The sequence below is a fragment of the Lemur catta genome, chromosome 10 (genome assembly GCF_020740605.2).
Source record: "Lemur catta isolate mLemCat1 chromosome 10, mLemCat1.pri, whole genome shotgun sequence".
Classification (NCBI taxonomy): domain Eukaryota; kingdom Metazoa; phylum Chordata; class Mammalia; order Primates; family Lemuridae; genus Lemur; species Lemur catta.
The window spans coordinates 72,404,539-72,423,813 of record NC_059137.1 but is presented as its reverse complement, the minus strand read 5'-3'; the positions used below and the strand labels follow the sequence as shown (position 1 = coordinate 72,423,813).

The 19,275-nt window shown below is 41.5% G+C and overlaps 1 protein-coding gene across 1 annotated transcript in view; it reads left to right on the top strand.

Moving 5' to 3' along the window:
• The window catches only part of GNA14 (G protein subunit alpha 14), a 176,396-nt gene that overhangs the window by 94,028 nt on the left and 63,093 nt on the right, over positions 1–19,275 (top strand). Inside the window, exon 2 of the mRNA XM_045562604.1 lies at positions 2,047–2,231. Coding sequence (XP_045418560.1) covers positions 2,047–2,231 — 185 coding nt within the window. The remainder of the gene's footprint in view (positions 1–2,046; positions 2,232–19,275) is intronic.

Sequence of the window (19,275 nt, the reverse complement as noted above, 5' to 3'; positions counted from 1 at the left end):
TGACCCTAACACACATTCTACTATGTGATTATGCAGGATGTAAAAGCTAAGTCACTTATCCCCTCCCGTCTAAGTCACCCAACTCTCTGATCACCAATAATTTTCATTCACACACCCTGTTCCCTATCCCTGATACGGTCTTCCCACGCCTGCTCACCCTTGCTCTTGGCCTTGCCTTGCCTCCCTGACAAGGTCAAGTCTCCACACTCTAGGTTCTCGTGGTGCCATGAACTTCTCTTTGTAGCACTTGTCCCAGATGCACTTTGGGCAGACAAGGCCAAGAGCAAGGGTGAGCAGGAGTGGGGAGACCATTTCGGGATTAGGGAACAGCATGTGCGAAGGCTGCAAGAAGGAGGTTCTGGAAGAAGCCAGTGGCTGGAGCACCGAGGGTGGAAGAAAGAGGGTTGTGAGAAGAGGCTGGTAAAGGCATAGGGCCTGCCCACATGGCCTTCCTGGTCTCGCTAAGGAGTTTTTTCTTCCTGAGCAGAGTGGGAAGCCATTGAGGGTTCTGAGCTGAAGATGAGGAGAAAGCCAGAAGAGCAAGTTTGTGTTTTGAGATCAATCTGAAGGAACATGTTTTCTTTCAAAGAAGAGTCTGATCAAATCCTGAGAGTTTTATCTCGACTGGGCCCTTGCAACAGGCCCCACCAATATGCACAGGGCCCTGGCAAGAGTCCCCACAGAGACCCACGTCCCTGCCAGTTTTAAATGGCTGCAGGCTATAATTAAGCTAACAAACTAGTATCAATATGCTCCATCCTCCCACCCTGGAAAACATGTCTCTATGACTAAAATGTAGAAAGAGATGTATATGACTATGGTTTTTCTATGACTAAGAGTCGGCAAAGCATGAAAGATGATTGAATTTAATTATAATTGCACAGTCTGTGTGTTCTGTTGGTCCAATAAGATGTGGATGAGTAATAAAATAAAGATATTTATAATCAAAAAATTATATCCTGTTCCATAATTTTTGGCATTATTATAGCAAAATCACTAATTATGTTGTTCTAATTAAGATTTTCATGTAATTTCTGTTTTTTTGACAGAAATACTGAGTCAGACAACTTTTCTTTTTTGTAACAGTTTTATTGAGATACAATTCACATGTCATCCAGTCCATCCATTTAAAGTGTACAACTTTTCTTGAGCCATTTCACTTCTGAAATAGTTTTTCGTTCATTTCAATTTAAAGAAATGTTGTCCTGCTGGTGGCATATTAACCTGAATTGTTAATAAAATTCTTAAAGTAATACTTAGATCTGGAAATGAACCATGAATAGAACATATTGTGTTCAAAACATGGTAATGGGATCTCATATGATAAATTATCTTTATCACAGAAAATACTTTTGTTCCATTGTATAAATCTCTGTCATGTATACAGCAACTTTTACTATCTTTTCAAGCAATATCTCCATCTAACATGAATGTCAAGTCTTGGCATTGTATTTCATGCATGTTGTGTCTGGACATCTAATCCACATTTAAGAACAATGAGAACGGTTAAATATTGTGAAGGGTTCCTTGGCTGCCCCGTGCAAGTGTTGTGAGTTTCCAGAACCTCCTGAACTACAGATTGGAGCTTGAAGAGAAGCAAGTATGGAGACACTTGGCACAACCCGAGTCCTTCATTGTGTGAGGATCGAGAGTATTCACGTGTTTGAAAGGAAGGAATTGACCAGTTCATTAGCCCTTCTCTCTCCCCCAAGTGTTCCCGCTGCTCAAATCCTCCCCGCATCCTGAAGCAGCCCCCATCTCTGCCATGGCCATGTGACAAACCCCTCAAATGCTCAGGGCTTTCAGACATAGCTGCTTGTTGTTTCAATGACTCAGCACAAGGGATGTGGGGAAACATTGCCCCGGACTCAGGACGGCTCTACCTTGCAGCCTAAAACCACATAAACATTGGGTAGACCCTCTCCAAGGCTGTCCCATCAACCTACTCATTGGGATATGGACTGATACTTCCAGGTGATCTTTTCTTTGTCAGCGTGTTCCTTTGGATATCTGCTGACTGTGTTTTTCTCTTGTTTTCTCTCCTAGGAACCGGTGAAAGTGGGAAAAGCACCTTTATCAAGCAAATGAGAATTATCCATGGGTCTGGTTACAGCGATGAAGACAGAAAGGGGTTCACGAAGCTGGTTTACCAAAACATATTCACCGCCATGCAAGCCATGATCAGAGCAATGGACACCCTGAGGATACAGTATGTGTGTGAGCAGAATAAGGTAAAGCGCTTGGGGGCGTCTGCCCTGTCCATGAATGTGTGTCTGTCAGCTCTTGGTAGCATATGTCTTTGAGCAAAAAGATAGACTGAGTGCTTTGGTTGGGTGCCAGAGAAGCTCTTGTGCTCAAACCCTGGGGTGAAGATAACAGAGAGGAATTTGGGGAATTTCATTAGCTCCGTGGTCTTCCTTCTGCAGGAGTTCTATCACGTGGAAGTGTGAGGCTACCCCGTGCGCGGGGATTCAGAGGTTTGGGCAGTTATTTCGGTTGCTTATTTCAGACACTGAGAAAAGAGGATGTACATTTTCTCTTTCTACTAAGAGACCCAGTTAATTTCTTCACTGAAGCAATGGGGACATTGGGTTTGCAATGGCTGGCTTTTCAAGAATTCCTGGTCTCAGGAAATATTTTCACTAATGTGCTACAGACGACTCAGAGAAATCAGTGGGCTTTGTTTGTTTACGTTGGGAGCTAGCCCTTCTTGGGAACTAAGTGATAACCATGAGAGCGATGCTTATGTCCCAGCTAGCAATGTGCTCTCTCGTAAGGTGATGCTGTGGAGCTGGCACTGGCTTCCCTGTCACCACCGGGTATTTAGAATACAAATCTGTTTAAAACCAGAAGAAAATAATGAGGCAGAGGGTGGGAAGAGGAGGAAAATAAAATATAATATGTATACTGCAATGCAAATCCATATGAAAGTAATACTGTGTCTGAATTCATTAAGAATCTAGATTGGAGGCTGGGCACCGTGGCTCATGCCTGTAATCCTAGCACTCTGAGAGGCCGAGGTGGGAGGATTGCTCAAGGTCAGGAGTTCGAGACCAGCCTGAGCAAGAGTGAGACCCCATCTCTACTAAAAATAGAAAGAAATTAGCTGGACAACTAAAAAAAAACATATATATATATATATATAAATTAGCCGGGCATGGAGTTGTATGCCGGTAGTCCCAGCTGCTTGGGAGGCTGAGGCAGGAGGATTGCTTGAGCCCAGGAGCTTGAGGTTGCTGTGAGCTAGGCTGATGCCACGGCACTCTAGCCCTGGCAACAGAGTGAGACTGTCTCAAAAAAAAAAAAAAAAAAAAAATCTAGATTAGAAGTAAGAGTTTATTTAAAATAATCGGTACCAAGTTACAGCATGACACAGAGAAAAATTCTATGTCAAATGGGTCTCTTGTGGATCTATTTAAAAAGAATTTAGCTACTGAAATGCCAGAGTTGCATGGGCTTCAGTAATAGGCCCCCAAGGACAACTTGATATCATGAACTTGTGGCACCTGTACTCATATATGTTTTGGTATATGATAGACAAAGAGTTTCAAAGCAATCAAACCATTTAAATTTTATACTTCTCAGTGACTGAATTACGTTGGAAAACATAGTATGCGCCAAATTTTCCACTTACCTTTACATTATCTCTGCAACTTCACGTCTTTCCCATCCCTTCCTTGCTGTCTTGAAGAACTGAAGGAACTTGTCTTGCCTACAGTTTCAACCTTCAACGGTGTCATGCTGAAAATGCTGGGGGTGGATTAGCCTACAGTGTATCTGGTGCCAAGTAACACGAGAGGTGCACACTGAGCCACTGGGAGAGTCTACAAGTGACTATGATTTCTTTATATATTGCTTTTGAGTACATGAAATATCTTTTTTGAAAGCGTATGGTTCTTTTTTCCTTACCGTATACAACGTATTCAAAAAATGAGCCTTTCTGTGGCGATTTAAGATTATTTCAGAGAAGAGGCATGGCTGGAAACTTCCTTGTGGTGATTTCAGTTAATCTGTTTTCCCCTGTTGTAAAATGTATTTTCTTTACCAATCAGAGTGAGGTGACTGGACGCAGCTTGGAATTCAGGGATGGATTTGTAAACAGATCTATTTGGAAGGAAAGGCTCGAGTGTAAGCCACTTCTGCTTACTTTGGCAGCATGTGTTTGCAAAACCTAATCAGGCTTAGTAATCAAGACCTCTGGGTTTTTGCTTTTGTTGTGTTTTCCCTCACGGCCTCCTAGAGGTACTCAGTTTATACGTTAACAAAATGGTTTTATGGGATTGGACATGTATCACTTTCTTCTTTCCACTTGATGTTCTTGTTCACAGGCCACTTCCACTTGCCCACTAATCTGCACTAGTTTGCTAGGGCTGCTGTAACAAGTACCTCAAACTGGGGGGCTTAAAGCAGAAATTTATTTTTTTCACAGTTCTGGATGTGGAAAGTCCCAAATCAAGGTTGATTGGTTCCAGCTGAAGGCTCTCAGTTCTCTGATCCCTGCTTCTCCCCCAGCTTCTGGTTGCTGGAACTCCTTGGCATCCGTTGGTTTGTAGACACATCGCTCCAGCCTCTGTGTTTGTGTCCAGATTTCCGTCTTATAAGGACACCAGTCCTTGGGTTAGGGACCATCCTCATCCACTATTCAACCAGTATAGTCTGCCCTTGGGCTCCCCAAGATTCACGTCCATCCCACATGCAAAATACAATCACTTCATTCCACATCCCGAAAAGTCTTAAGTCATTATAGCATCAACTCTAAGACCCAAATCTAATCTAAATATCAACTCAGAAAGTCCCAAATCTCACTATCTAAGTCAGATATGGGTGAGACTCTGCGTGTGGACCATCCTGGGACAAGGTTTCTCTCCATCCATAACTTGTGAAACTAGAAAACATGTTGATTGTCACTCCTGTCTCCTCATTTGCTGTGTCTGGCTCCATTCTCAATGCCTGCCTTCTTGCTACTTCAAGTATCTAGATTCGTGTTCCATACATTTTCTCTTATCCCTCAAACAGATGCCTGGAAGGAACCACATGCAGAAATGGCTTAAGGAGAGGCAGAAGATTGAGTGGAAAGAACACTGGGTTGGCTCCCAAATTTGGGATCTGCTTATGGCTCCCCTGTGGGTCGATGGCAGGGGTCAGAAAACTTTTCTATAAGAGGCCAGAGAGTAAATATCTTTGGCTTTGTGGGCTATATGGTCTCTGTCACAATGACTCAGCTGTGCTGTCAGAACAGAAAGTAGCCATAGGTAATAGCTAATGTGTGGCTCAATTATAAACTCTATTCACAAAATGTAAAAGCTACTCTTAATTCATGAGCCATACAAAAATCCACTCAGGCCATGGGCAGGTTTAGTCTATGGGCTGTAGTTTGCCAGCCCTGGTCTTAGAAGAAGACTCCTCTGCTTTTCCATTTCCTCATCTGTTAAATGCAGACAACACATAAGGCAACATGAGCAAAAGGAAGTGCTTTGCAAATTAAATGGCACTCCAGAAATATAATGTTATTATTGGGACAAGTTCAAAAATCAGAAATGGACTCATTGTTTTTTCTATTATTTATTTAGGTCATTTTATCCATGCCTTCTATATTGTTTTCCTGTGTGCTATTATTATTTCTAATAATTTTGTCTGTGGGCTAGTTTTAATTCCAAACGTGAAACTGTAACAAAGTACCATGCTTAGGTCATAAAATAATAAAATGATTAGTGGACATTTTCCAGTAGTATTCAATAATTAGTTTAGGAAGCATGCTATATATTCTCTTCTTTATAAAGTATTGCATAACTTGAAATAATTGACTAGTTAGGACAGGGATAAACAAAACCTTAATTAGGTTTTATTTCTGTAGTGGTGCACTCTTTCCTTCACTTCTTATTGCTGAGTATTTATTTCCATTATCTGTGTTGTTTTTTTCTTTCTTTTTTTCTTTTTTAAAGAGCTGGGAACACCTTCTTTAAAGTATGTAGAAGAGAATTAAAACTTGCTTTAGAGGATTTTATTTCTAATGTTAGTGAGATCATTGCTCAGCTAAGTGGTTGAAAATCTTTGTGTATTACTTGACAGCCTGCTTATTAAAGGAAATTTATCAGAAACTTAGTTCAGCATTTGGTTTTTAACCAACATGTTTTTTCAATTAAGATACAGCCTTGAAGATTATTTTCTTATACCTTGCCTGCTTATTTTTTTTAAAGAGATGATTCATATGTATTTGCTCACTCTGTTGATAAGCCTTAATTTTTATGAATGTCTCTCAGGAGTGTTTTATGAGCACATATTAGAATTTATGACTTCTTGAATAAATATTACAAAGGCATTTGTTCAGTGGCAGAGCTCCTCAGTCTGAGTTAGCTTATAACTCATGTTTACTCAAGATGATTTCACGGAAGCCAGAAGACGTTCATATTTTTAGCCATTTGTAGCGTCTTGAACTTGAGAAACTCTCATTCTAGGCCTGTCCTGCAGTGAAGGAAATATTTTGAACCCTTAAATGTTCCACAGAATCTGCTTGGATTATGTAGATACAGAATTTCCCATGGGCAAAGGGCAGCCTTGCCTGACTTCTCAAATGCATTTCAGTTCTGTATTCAGTGATCTCTAGAAAAAAGGAGGTCTGTAGGCTCTTCACAGCTTCCCCCAGCCTCTTCCCTGCCCTCCTGCTTATAGGGATGCTTAACTACACTGGGGTCATGTCATATTTGCATGCAACTTAAACAAATTTAACTGTATGAGCTCATCATGACAAAAACAAAAGCAATTTTTTTTTTAAAAAAAGAAGAATTAATAATTAAATGGTAGGAAGATTATTTTGCTTGCCATTCCATTCTGAGTACTTAACTTAGAAGACAACGTTTCTGGAAGTGTGGAAAGCATCTCACTCTTCCATTAGAAGCGTTTGCTGAATTCTAAGTCCTAGTTGGGACTATGGACTTGGGCCATACAGCCCACTGTTAGTCTTTTTTTTTTTTTTTTTTTGAGACAGAGTCTAACTCTGTTGCCCAGGCTAGAGTGCTGTGGTGTCAGCCTAGCTCACAGCAACCTCAAACTCCTGAGCTCAAGTGATCCTTTTGCCTTAGCCTACCAAGTAGCTGGGACTACAGGCATGCGCCACTATGCCTGGCTAATTTTTTTCTATATATTTTTAGTTGTCCGGCTAATTTCTTTCTATTTTTTAGTAGAGACGAGGTCTCGCTCTTGCTCAGGCTGGTCTCCAACTCCTGAACTCGAGTGATCCTCCCGTCTCGGCCTCCCAGAGTGCTAGGATTACAGGCCTGAGCCACCATGCCTGGCCCCACCATTAGTCTTGAAAGGCTGAATGTTTTGAGTTGCACTGACTCACAAAGCCTCTACTAGTTCTGTTTGAAGTTTTTCAGGTCCCACATTTGGATGCAAGGACGCCTTTCTCCTTCAGTAACTGCGAGCTCCTCCGCTCCTGGCTGCTGGATTTATCAGACACTAGAACATCCCAGGCAATGGTTCTCCATCTTGGCTGCCTGTTGGAATCACCATGGGGCTTTTATGCTGAGGCCCAGGGGACCACCCCCAGAGACCCAGAGTGAATGCTCTGGAATGCAACCTGAGCACTTGGATTAAGGAGATTCTAATTGGGGAGCCAAGGTTGAGAACCACTGAGATACATGTGCCTTAACATTATTTAGATGTGTTCAATTCGGATTCTGCTTTCCTACCAACTTTTCCATAGCAGGCAGGGGGACTTCTGGTAATCTTTTCCATGGAATGACCTAATTAGTCTCCACCCAAAGGTAAACCAAGTGGGCACTATTGAGTACATTTGTGTTGTTCAGCCACATTGGGCCATCTTGGTTAGACTAGATGATGGTAGCCTTGACAGCATCTCCAGGTGGCATCTTGGAATCACAGAGTCTGTGTTTGTTTCCTTTGTGTCCCCCAGGGCCCCAGCACGGCTTCACGCCCAGAACTTCCAGCAGCGGGGTGGGGAGTGGAGGAATGAGCTGTATCTCATTCTCTCGAAGTCCCATCAGTGGCGCCGTCTCACCCTTCTTTTCCTACTGTTGCTACGTGGAAATTATAACTTCTTTTTGATCATTAAAACAATCAGGGATGCAGGTTTTGTTGACAGCAGGCTCAAGGTGTAGGTTTTGTTTATAATAAAAATACCACGTGACTTTGTCTGTGAGAAGATAGAGACATTAAATTAGGAAATTAAGTAGTTACATATTTTTACTCATCATTAATACATATTTTTATGTATCGAGAGGGTAATTTATCAGGCATAAAACATAAGCATCACACATCTAAGTTCACATTTAAGCAATAAAATCTGGCATTTATGGGGCAGGATCATAGCAGAGTACATTTTTAGCACCAAAAGCTCTTTGATAATGTCTCACATCTATGCATATATAATTCCTCTGGCTTAACTTCTCATTCTCAGAAAGTAGAAGGCTGAATTTCCAGAAGAGTTTGTTAAAGACTCATATGAAGAACTCAGGCACAGTTAAGTAAAAAAGGTCAATTTATGTCACTTTTTTATAGAGGAGTTTCTCAGGGCTTGGGGTATTTTAAAACTCTCTTATTTTCTAATTTTTAAAACATCTGTCTAAATATATTTTTCAGTCCCACTTCCTCATTCAGTTTGAAAAGTCATATTCTGCATGAACCTTTGGGAACAGTGAACCAATCTTCCAACTTTGGCTGTGGCCCAGGGTTCTGGTTCTCTGGCAAATGTTAAACCTAGGCTCTTGCTTCCCATGTCCTATTGGATATTAAAAATTGCATAGGGCTTGGCACAGTGGCTCACACCTGCAATCCCAGCACTTTGGAAGGTCAAGGCAGGAGGAAATCTTGAGGCCAGGAGTTCCCATCTCTACAAAAAATTTATAAATAAGCCAGGTGTGGTGGCCTATGCCTGTAGTCCCAGCTACTTGGGAGGCTGAGGTGGGAGGATTGCTTAAGCCCTGGAGATTGAGGCTGCAATGAGCTGTGATTGGGCCAATGGACTCCAACCTGGGTGACAGAGCAAGACCCTCTCTCTAAAAATAAGTAAATAAATAAATTAATAATTGCATGGTACATTTTTCTCCTTACCAAGTAGTTGGAGTTCTACCTACTACAACAACAACAACAACAACAACAACAACAACAGATTTTCCACCAAAATCCTAGGCAGAAGCTTTTCCATCTATCCCAATAGTTCTCTGATTAATCAATGTTTCCTTTGGTGTGAAAATTGCTATAATCAGAGCTTGAAATGTAAGAGTCTGGAAAGTGGGAAAGAATAGGGTGGGAAGGAACTGATTTTCTCTTTAATCACCATCATGACTAAATCTGACCACCCACTACCCCTTAAGCCTGAATTGAGAAATGGGGATGTTCTAGGGCCGATGATGAATAATAACATTGATTTGACCATTGAAATATTAATTTCTTCCCTTACCTCAAAACTGAGAGGTGAATGAACCTACCACATCCAAAGAAATGCTTTTAAAAACCTGGTGAAAAGGGGAAATCCCACAAAGTTACAAACAATCCAGAAACTAGCATGACCATCAGTCTCTTTGATCATCCATCCGTCCATCCATCCATTCATCCAACATATGTGAAATATTTGTTCTGAGTCTTTTAAATTGCATCCAACTTTATTGCTGTCCTAAAAAGGGGAACATGTAAAACACCCTCATGATTCAGAACTCTTTAAAGAACATTAGACTCATCATCAGTGATGCTAGTAAGATTCTTGTTAGATCCAAAACCTTCCACAATTTGCTTCCTCCTCCGGCAGAGCTGTGTTGTCATTCTCTGGTGGTAGGGAGGCAAGAGATGTGTGGCAATGGCTTGCTCCTCCCAGAACTGCCTTCTCTGATCAATGATTGCCATAAACATGTGCCAAGAGGTAAATTCTCCCCTTGGGACTGTTTTGGAGTCTTGCCGAGGGATTCAGGTGTTCATCTGGTGTTATTGAATTTAGAGACAGATTTTCTCATTAACTGGTTAATAAGCTCTGCAATATCATCCTATGCAAATATTCTAGAAAGCATCTCCTGTATGTTAAAAAGCTTTTTTTTTATGGTGGTGGTGGGGGGAGGGGGTGGTGTTTCAAATGGAATGCAGTAACTAATCCGATGGAATCAAATTGTTAAAAGTTTTTTTTTAAAACCAGTAAACATACCTTTAGAGTAAAAATCATATTCACTAGAAGCCATAACTGTTTACTTTTTTCACTGACATTTCTTTTTAGAAGCTAAAATGTTTTCAGAGAGCTTTGTGACATTGTATCTTGTATACTTTATTTCGATTTCTGACACTTAAACTCTTGTCAGGTTTAATTAATGATTTAGACGAATGTAAAACAGCTTTCGCGTTTAACTATTGCTTTGTATTTTCCCTAAATCAAATTTTAAAATATTTTGGCTCTTTCTGTCTTTCTCTTAAAATATTTTATATTAGACATAAAGATATAGGCTCACGTGTTGAACTTGTCCATTTATAGGGTCTGGTTAGGAAGTTATTTGTCTCTGTATGTGAGTGTAGGAATCGTTAAGGATAGGAAGATGACTGGTTTGCTAAATTTTCTTTAAAAACAACACCTTCTAATCATTTGAATAATTAAGATGGGGTTAATTGCAAAACGGCTGAGGATGATAGGAATAACTGTGAATTTTAGGTGCCTCAAGGTTGGCATCCTTCCATTTAGCCTGAAGGCAGTGAAGTGGTTGAAGGCTGGCGGGTGGGGAGACCATGTGGTTGACCAGTGGCCACCAGTTGCCCCCAAGGCTCTGAGCTCTTGCCCCTCCCGGTGTGTCTCTGCTTGGTGTTGACCTGGAATGTCTTCCCTGTTGAGGTGGATGGAGGCTTCCCTTTGCTTTGGGGTTTTATCACCATGGTCATCATGGTTTGGATTTGCTGATGTGAGGAGCCCTCCACAATGTCAGTGATTACCCCAAGCAAGAAAGTCTTCTCAAGGTCAAATTAGCTCTTGGTGTACTAGAATGGGACAACCTCTGGCATGAAACTGAATTCCTGCCCTGTCATTTATTTCCTCAACAGTCTTGGACAGATCACCAAAGCTCTCAGTGTTTTTCTTTCCTTCCTCCACTGAGGGCTATGTTTGTTCCTGGTGAAATTATAACATTGAAACATATGGCTAACCTACTTTCAGAAGCAAAAAATCATATTTTGCGGTGTCCTAAACAGGCTACTTTTTTCACCAAAGTTTCCTAGTTAATAAGACACTGCATCAAATACAATGTTATATATACTGTATATCAATATTGGCTGTTTTACTTCATATAATCCAGGAGTTCTTTACAGACACATTTTTAAAAAGTACTGGGATAAGAACCAGAAAGACACGTATACCTGATTGGCAGTGAAGAATCTGTGTTCTGCAATGTGTATGGCTTGCAGGTGCATGCTCACCCTCTTCCTGTGGATAATACCTTGTTTTAAGTTCTTAGTACCCATTTTTGAATGAATGAGTGAGCTCGTTCCTGCAGACACGGGCATCTGTCTGTGTCTCCTGGAGCTCCTACACGTCTCCGCACCAGCAGAACAAGCACCTGTGGGCAGGAAGGTCTTCGCAGGGAGCTCAGGTCAGAATGGCAGGAAGATGAGGCAGAATTCATGTGACGTCTTTCAGATTGCTTCATTGCTTTTAAATTTGGGGATGACAAAGTTAAAGGATTAGAGAAAGAATCTTCCCTAACCAATGGTGCTACTTCTGTGACTTCTCCACTCCCTCACTGAAAGAGAAAGGTCCAGGCTGCACCAGGCACTCGGCTGCCTCCGGCTGTTCACACATCTGAGTCTACCCAGACAACAGGCCTTGTGTTAAGGGAAGCCAAGAGGCCTTTGAATCATGCTCCTTCCTTTCCCATCTATAAGAGATAAATTGTCATTACTGTCATGAGAGTGGTTTCTTTTTATTTTTTACATTTGACCAGAGATGACCCTCATCACTGTCAGTGAAGGTGTGACTTGATGTCCTTCCTAACCCCCTGTGCAAGGTCAAGACCTCCCTTAATTTGATTATGAAAATCCGTCTGTGACAGTTTTGCTTCCCTGCCTCCAGGTGGGTCTTCATTTCTGCCACTAGATGTTGACATGAACGGCTGCCAGTGCCAAATAGTAATTTCCACCTACGAAACTTAGAGATAAAAACCCAACCCATAGCAATACTAGTCACTTGGTAAATATTTGTTTTATGAATTAAATGAATGGCACAAGCTAGGAGTGCTTTCTAAAGTTGGAGCCCAAGGGGAGATAAAAATGAACAACCAGTCTAGTATCACAGGGGTTCAAGGATTCAATGGTCTCCCTCCTTCCCTTGAAGAGGAGACCCCTGAATGAAGGTTTCCTTAAGGCCCCTAAGTTCTCCCTCTGCTCCCAGGTCATGCACCACATGCCTTTATCAGTGCTTGTCTCTTCCTGCGGTGTGAAGCTTCGTTCCATGGCCGTCTCTCCCAGCTCACTCGAGTTCCTCAAGAGCAATGCTGTACTCATCTCTGTTCGCTCCAGCTTTCAGACAAAGGTGTTGTAAAAATACATACATACATGCATACTTTTTCCAATTCCAGATAGACAACATCAGAGATCTCAAGTTGTTACATTATAGTTTTGGCATTTTAAGGGGATAAAAAAAAAAGAAACCCACCCAGTACCACAGACCAACAGGGCGTTTTTGCAAACATCATGGCCGTTGGCAGCAGCAGGGGCCCTGCTCTGCAGCTTGCTCATTCAGCTCCAACCACGGAGACCTCCTTTCTTTTGGCCCCAGAATTCACAATGCTCCTTCCAGCCCAGGACTTTTGCACATCCTCTTCTTTCTGCTTCCTTCTCTCTTGGCCTAGCTGAGTCTTTCTCATTCTCCACTAGAACAGAAGATCCCTGAAGGCCAAGGACCATGCCTACTTTTACTCACTTTCGTAGCTCCAGTGCCCAATGTGGTTGCAGGCCAGTTGGCCAAAAGCCTGTCCACTGAAGAACCAATTTCTGGGACAAGGGAATCTGATTTTTTTTTTATGAGCCCATGCAGGTGACCTTAGGCCACATTCTGGCCTTTCCTGAACTTATCTCTGACAGTGTCCAGCTTCATCTCCTCTCCCTGTTGGATTGTGGTTTCCTGTTTATCTCGTGCCTCCCTGTTGGCTTGTGTCCTCCATCTGTAGGAACATCCTGAAACCTATTCCCTTCACACTCGGAAATAGCTAACTTCATTTCTTCATCTTCAGGAAGGCATCTGATATCATAGAAGACTTTCTTTGGCATCCTCCCTTGGGTTAGGTTATCTTTCCAGCATACCCGTAATCCCTGGCATTTACCATATTTCATTATGATTCTTTATTTAGGCATCTCTCCCGCTTCAGACTAAGAGTTCTTTAAGGAGATCTTGCTCATCTCTGCATCCCTTCGGGCTCAATGAATGTTTGTGAAGTGACATTAAAACCCTGTGTGAGGTTAATGTCATAAACCCAAAGCTATCAAGGGCTTTGCCCAGGCAGTGATACCTACAATCTCAGAGGATGGCCCAGCTGCTCTCCCATGTGATTCAATTTGCCCCCCTTGAATTTGGGACTGTGATATTGGGCAAAAAGCAACAGGAGCTCCCCATGGCCATGTTTTTCTTTTTCCAAAAAATATTTGGCAATTGGAAATATTGCTTTCGAATCACAGGATAACCACGAAAACTTGCATGGTCTTAGGGCTCTAAATCCAATGTGGGAAGCTTGGGATTGGCCATACTTGGCTCTTGGGATGTGTTCGGTGCATTGCAAATGTACTCTGCCCGTGAAAGTTAAGTCTGTGACAGTGACTCAAGCTGTGTCACCAGGCAGCTGTTTGGGAATCCCACGGGGCCAAAAAATGGTGCTGAAGGGAACAACGACTTGTTTATGAGATGGAAGAGAAAATCAATAGATAATGCCCTCCTCACCAATCAAATTCTAAGGTAATTGAGAAATAAGACCAAGAAGGAAGACATAAGGGGACCAAAATATATTGTAGTGGTTAGTGCTGAAGCATAGAGAGTGTGGTCCACAAATGGAGTCAGAACTTCCCAGTCCCGAACCTGGAATGCGATAGATTTACCCATAAGGTCACCATTTGCCCTAGAAGCCTCTCCCAGGGAGCAGCATAGAGGAACATAGGAAAGAGCAACAAAAGAGGGGAAGGAGCAGTGGCCAGGAGTGATACTCAATTGACACGCTTCCACGGGGACAGTACTGAGTGTGTCCTGTCATAGACCCATCACAGGCTGTCTCTTCCAGTGCTTAGTGAGCTCCCTGAGGGTGGGGACTATATATACTCCTGGACACTACAAGTGTGAATCCATGCTAGGCACTCTATACCAGTCTTTTTATTGAAAATATATCATTTTATCTTAAGCAATTCTTCAGTGTGGGTACTATCAATTGCCCCCACTTTAGAGATATGGACACTGAGGTCTATGGAGGTTAAATCACTCCCAAGATCATACAGATATCACATGTCAGAGCTGGAAACTGAGCCTAGGTGGCCTGCCATCCCAGGCAGAGGGGCTAACCACTGCGATTCATGCCTCTCAATGGGCAAGTCAAGGCCACATGCAGTGCTAGGTCATCACTTAACTGTCTGATTATGGAAGCTGTAAGTGAGGTGGATGGAGGGGTCTCTGTCTCAAAATCTCTATTCCTGGACATTTTCGTGAATTCCTTTCTCCCTGGCTGGGGACCAACTGGCTTACACAATTATCAGTATTATCTCTAGCAATATTGACACAAAGGGGTCATGGCATCAAAGAAACCAGAGAAATATCAGGATTAGGGCATTCATTTGATGAAGGTTTGAGGATGGAGGAGCTTTCAGTTGAGTGGATTTGAAATGACTGCATGGAGAGTTAAAAAAAAATTTTTTTTTAATTTCCCTGGAAGAGAGAAGTAAACAAGCCAGAGATTCTTTCAAATCTCTTTTGCTAACTGAAACAATCAAAACATGACAATGACCTTGGAACCAGTGCAAGTAAAAAATCAAACAAAACCTGAAGAGTATATTCTGATGGTCTAAATGGGACTCCTTTTAGCTGGAGTGTATTCAAATGCTTACATTTTTCAAAAGAATGAGGTAAAACTGTATATACTGTTACTAACAGATTATCAAAATATAGCGGGCATGGGAAAAGTAAAGTGCAAAAAGAAGCATATGTGAGAATACAGTGAGATCCTTTGAAAACAGAAAAGAATTCATAAATAGCTACATACTTATATGTTACTTTTTCAAGAAATAACAAGAAACTGTAAAACTGGCTACTTTTGGGGACAGGGCCTCAGGAGAGGAGTGGGGAGGGATAATTCCACAGTTAATTGTTCTGTTATCCCCAATTTATTTTAAAAATGTAAATAGAGGTTATCTCAGCAGAGTGGTATCAGTCATTTTGGTTTTCTTCTTTTTACTTCTCAGTATTAAAAAATACAAGCTAAATGCCCATGCTCACTTGGGATTCTGCCTGGATTATGTTACAAGTTTTAACCCTCCTCACCCCGGATCTGTTCAGACTCCTAGGCCTGCTCATGGGTTTGGTTTAACTCAGATGGAAAACACACTGGAGGAGGAAGGAAGAGGGATGCATATGTCACCTCTCCAAAAGGCACACACACACATGTTGCACCTCCATCTTCCCTGTCTCAGTGAGGGGTGGCTCCTCATCGCAGAGCCTTTAAATTGCAGGAGAGCTGGAGATTAGGACCCACACGGGGCACAGGTGTGCTCTGTTTTCTGTGCAACTTGAGGAACCCTTTGACTGACACTCTTGAAGTCTAAGAGTAAGGTCTGTTCCAAGGAGCAAAGCAGGAATTGGAATTGTGCTTTCTGGCTAGTTAGCTGGCTAGCCGGGGCAAGTGTCTGGCCCTCTCTGAGCCTGCTTCTTCGTTTGTAAAATGAAGGAACTGAACTCAATGATCTTTAATTTCCAAAGTATGGAGGGAAGGGAGGACCTCAGTTCTTAGAATAGGAGGATAATAAAATGGGGACATTCTGGAATTTCATAAGATTATGGTCCGTTTGGGAAGATTCTTTTAACCTCTAGTCCTCTCTGCATTCAAAAAAATAATAATAAATTTTTTTCTTTTCTTTTTTTTTTGAGATGAGAAAATATGTGGTGCCATGTATTCTTGGAATCTGAGATCCAACTCTATCGGACAACGTCTAATATGGAGAGAATTTGTCTCCTCCCTCACCCAGTTAGCTCTGAGATCATCCCCTTCCCCAGCCCCAAGAGGTGGGCTGCTTCATCACTTATCACATCATCTTAGAATCATAAAACATCGCCAGGCAACAGGCCTCTTTGCTCCTCTCCCCCTACTCTGCGTGGATACTTTCCAAAGTAACTCCCTACACATCTGCTCCCAGAGTGGCCTCCTAATTATATCCTAGGGGCCTGATATAGAAAGGGCCAAAGGGAACATTCCCTCTCAGTCTCCCAGGCAGTCCCAGGGGCATCTCAGGTCTTGGGATGGAGGCTTGCTCCTTGGAGAGATGCCCAGAGGCCACTGACTGGGAACCAAACCTAACGGCAACAGGACCCCTCTGAGTGCAGCATGCTTTGCCATAAAGGACCATGGGATGTTCCCAACATGTTTGGGCTCATCCCTTTAAATGTGATTAGAGATTCTTGGTTCATATTGAAATAGAGTGCTCATTCCATCTAATGTTCTGTGAAATCCTAAAGTGTCACCTTAATAAGACTATAATCTAAGGGAGATGCATCCTGAATCCCACTCAGGAAGTATGATTATAGAGTCATAGAATTTCAGAGTTTGAAAGGGCCTCCAGGTATCTTCTAGGTCAACCCAGATCTTTTCATGGTTCAGATCACTGAAGTCTGAAGAATGTAAGTCATGTGCCCAAGGCAAGTTAAGAGGAAAACCGAGGTATCTCAGTGAAGTTCTGTTCCATGTCTTCAGGAATCTTAAAGTGATGTTCTGAGGTTTTCAACATGAGCTTGTCAGAAGTTAAGCTTCTCCAGAGAGCCCTGACTGATGAAAGTGGGAATGTAAAATGATACAGCCACATTGGAAAGCAGTCTGGTAGTTACTCACAGGGTTAAATATCAAGTTCCATGTGACCCAGCAATTCCTCTCCTCGGTACATGGTCATGTGCCACACGATGACATTTTGGTCAATGACAGACCATATATTCAACAGTGGTCCCATAAGATTATAAGCTGCAGTGGTACACACCTATAGTCCCAGCCACTTGGAAGGCTGAGGTAGGAGGATCTCTTGAGCCCAGGAGTTCAAGGCCAGCCTGGACTGGACAGCATAGTGAGATACCATCTCTAAAAAAAAAAAAAAAAAGAAAGAAAGAGAAAAGAAAAAGATAAGCCAAAAAATTCCTATCACCTAGTGACATCACAGCCATCTTAATATCATAGCGCAAGGCATTACTCATGTAATTGTGGTGATTCTGGTATAAACAGGACTACTGCGCTGCCAGTCAGATTTAAAGTCCAGCACATACAATTATGTAGTACACGATACTTGATAATGATAATAAATGATTATGTTACTGGTTTATGTATTTATTACACTATCATTATTTGAGAATGTACTCCTTCTACTCATAAAAACAAAATAACTGTAAGACAGCTTCAGGGAGGGGGTTCAGGAGGTATCCAGAAGAAGATATTGCTATCGTAGGAAATGACAGCTCCATGCATGTTATTGCCCCTGAAGACCCTCCAGCAGGACAACATGTGGAGGTAGAAGATGATGATACTGATGATCCTGACCTTGTGAAGGCCTAGGCTAATGGGTGTGCTTGTGTCTTGGTTTTTAACAAAAAAGTTAAAAATGTTAAAAAAAAATTTTAAATAGAAAAAAGCTAATAGAAAACAATATAAAGAAAGTATTTTTATATAGCTGTGTAGTATGTTTGTGCTCGAAGCTAAGTGTTATTACAAAAAAGCAAAAAAACTTTAAAAATTTAAAAGTGTATAAAGTCAAAAAGTTAACAGTAAGCTAAGGTTAATTTCTTATTGAAGAAAGGAAAAATTTTTTAATGAATTTAGTGTAGCCCACGTGTACAGTGTTTATAAAGTCTACAGCACTGTGTAATAATGCCCTAGGCCTTCACATTCACTCACCACTCACTCACTGACTCACTCAGAGCAACTTGCAGTCCTGCAAGCTCCATTCATGGTACATGCCCTATACAGGTGTAACATTTTTCATCTTTTATACTGTATTTTTACTGTACTTTTGCATATTTTGATATGTTTAGATACACAAATACTACTGTGTTACAATTGCTTACGGTATTTGGTACAGTCACATGCTGTATAGGTTTGTAGCCTGGGAGCAATAGGCTGTGCCATATAGCCTAGATGTGTAGTAGGCCGTACCATCCAGGGCTGTATAATACACTCTATGATGTTTACACAAAAACAAAATTGCCTAACCATGCACTTCTCAGAACGTGTCCCCTGTGTGAAGCAGTGCGTACCTACACAACTGTATACCCAAGAGAACTAAAGACAGGTTCACACAAAACCCAGTAAATGAATATTCATAGCAGCATTGTTCGTAAGAACCAAAAAATGGAAGCAACCCAAATGTCCACCAACTGATAAATGGATATATAAAGTGTGGTATGTCCATATATTGGAATACTATTCAATAATCAAAAGTGCTGACACATGCATGAACCTTGAAAGCCTTATGTTAACTGAAAGAAGCTAATCACAAAAGACCAAATATTCCATTGATATTAAATTGTCCGAATAGGCAAATCTAGAGAGACAGAAAGGAGATTGGCTTTGGTGATCTGTCCAAGACTGTTGAGGAAATAAATGGTCTAGTGCTAGGGAGTTGGGAGGAGATGGGAGTGACTGCTAGTAGGTATGTGGTTTCTTTTTGGGGTATTCTAAAAATTATTGTGATGGTTACACAGCTCTGAGAATATACTAAAAATCATTGAATTGTGCAGTTTAAATTATAAATGATATGTGTATGCAAAGTGAATTTTATCTTGATAAAACTATCGTTAAAAAATAAAGACAACTACCTGGTGATGTGTCCTTCCCACTGGGCACCTTAAGAGGCACTTAATACCAGTTTGTCCCAATATTGTTGATGATGAGTTTCGATCACTTGGATAATGTGATTTCCTCCAGATCTTGCCATTGTAAAAGTACCTTTGCCTTGTGATTTATAAGTAATATGAAAGGTGACATATGCTACTCTATGGATATCCCATTTCCACCCGTTAGCATCCGCTTATGATCCTTGCCATCAAGATCTATTACGTAGATGGATGTA